The sequence below is a fragment of the Hippocampus comes genome, unplaced genomic scaffold, assembly GCF_001891065.2.
Source record: "Hippocampus comes isolate QL1 unplaced genomic scaffold, H_comes_QL1_v1.1 scaffold174, whole genome shotgun sequence".
NCBI lineage: Eukaryota > Metazoa > Chordata > Actinopteri > Syngnathiformes > Syngnathidae > Hippocampus > Hippocampus comes.
In genome coordinates, this window is record NW_017805983.1 from 3,644,443 (window position 1) to 3,646,524 (window position 2,082).

General features: G+C 38.5%; 1 protein-coding gene across 2 annotated transcripts in view; it reads left to right on the forward strand.

Annotated features, from left to right (window-relative positions):
* The first annotated feature begins 260 nt into the window (after positions 1-260).
* gca (grancalcin) overlaps positions 261-2,082 on the forward strand; it is a 9,201-nt gene continuing 7,379 nt past the window's right edge. For both annotated transcript variants that reach the window (XM_019891483.1, XM_019891484.1), the window contains exon 1: positions 261-382. In XM_019891483.1, the coding sequence (XP_019747042.1) occupies positions 359-382 (24 nt within the window). In that variant the 5' untranslated portion in view covers positions 261-358. The remainder of the gene's footprint in view (positions 383-2,082) is intronic.

Sequence of the window (2,082 nt, forward strand, 5' to 3'; positions counted from 1 at the left end):
GATAGCAAAAAAATAAAATAAAGGAATTTCCAAATCCGGATCATTTTGATCCAGATTACATTTTCTGAACTCTCTCTCACTGTAGTGACACAAAACGTATCCGGGACTGCGGGTACATCTAATTTGCAAATCTAACCCTCTTTGCTCGTCGACGACCATGTCAGTTACTTGGTATTTAACTGAGTTTGCAAGTCGAACATAAATGTACCCATGGCATGGGGCGGGTCTAATTGCGTAACTTCTCGTTCTGAACTTCCGAGAGCGTTTGGCTGTATTTAGCGGAAGTAGAAAGGGTGTCGCTAGTGGCATTCACAAAACTTTACAATTTGTACCAACATTCTCGTTTAAATCACCGTAAATGGCTTACCCAGGATACGGTGGGGTGAGTACCTTAAACACGCTCACGTTTGTCTTCATAATCGATTAACAATCCGTGGTTATGACTTTCGTGCGTCCCAAAGTATTTCGCAGTGTTTCAGCACAAATATGTGAAACCGTTCGTCGTATTTTGCGAGTGTCACGCTTAAAACCCAAATAACTTTTGTGTCAGATTGAAATAACCCTTGGTAAATGACTTCCGGGTCGGAAAATCGCACCACAACCACCCAACCGCCCGTTTAACTAAAGTGGTCAGTTCCGTTTTGGATGTCATTTATATACGAACCAACTACAGTAATCTAATACGTAACAAATTTTAGATCTAATAAAACAGTGGTTGAGTATCTTGGGACGCGTTACACATATTTTTCGTTTTCCCGTCGCGCACCGCCAAGTAGAGCCCAAGATAGCTCAGACTTGACGCGGACCCGCGCAATCATGCTCATATATATTTCCGCTGGTTAGTATACCTTTTGTTCCCTCTTAATGTTGTGTTCCACTAATTTGTTTAAAATAGATGTTCAAACGGTACAGCCCCAAATAGTAGGGTTAGTGTTTTAGCACACGATCACGCAGGTATAGTTCTAAGTGTGTGTTTGTCGTTATTAATACGTCTTTATCCATTATTACTCTCAATGCCAGGGGGTTAAGAAACATTGTGAAGCGTAAAGCAATTTTTTTTGTTTGGTAAGCAGCACAGAAATGATTTTTGTTTTCTTCAGGAATCCCACTCGATCACTAACGATTTGCGGTTATGGAAAGCTCAATGGGTTAACGATTTATGGTTGGCACATGGATCTGAACACTCAGCAGGAGTCCCTACGCTGAAACACCAGTTTTCTGGGAGTATTTTACATTCTGTATGCGATAAAGCAGGTCATTTCCTTTTACAAGTAATCAACACGGGAAACATCAATATAATAATGTTTAATATATATGGGTACAACTCAAATTACGAAAATAATAACCAGCAGGAGTCCCTACGCTGAAACACCAGTTTTCTGGGAGTATTTTACATTCTGTATGCGATAAAGCAGGTCATTTCCTTTTACAAGTAATCAACACGGGAAACATCAATATAATAATGGTTAACATATATGGGTACAACTCAAATTACGAAAATAATAACCTTTTTGAAGAATTAGAAAAACATATTCAACATTCACTTGCTAAATTCCCAAATTCCGGTCTAGTTATAGGCGGTGACTTTAATACGATATTGCACCATAACATGGACTGTTGGCCTCCTCGTAATCAATCTTCTCTAAATAAGACCCTGAAGGTATTTATGCAGACATTTAATTTGATTGATATATGGAGGAGTAATAATCCAAACAAAAAGAGTTCACCTGGAGTAATAGAGATGCCACCAGGAGGTCACGTATCGACTTCTGGCTCATATCTCAAAATCTTAACATCAATCCAGTTTCGGTTGAAATCATTACAACACCTTTAACTGACCATAATGCGGTCCTCATCTCCATCCCTTTACACTCAAACTCTCCTAAAATATGTAAAAGTGTCTACTGGAAGCTTAACAACTCTCTATTACAACATAAAAAGGTTCAATCTGATATTGAATACCTTCTTAAAAAGTTCTGGAACAAAGCAAAAGTTGACAATTCTTTTCGTAGCAACTGGGAACTATTTAAATTTGAGACTTGTCAGTACCTTAGGAAATATGGCAGTAATTTAGCTAAAGCG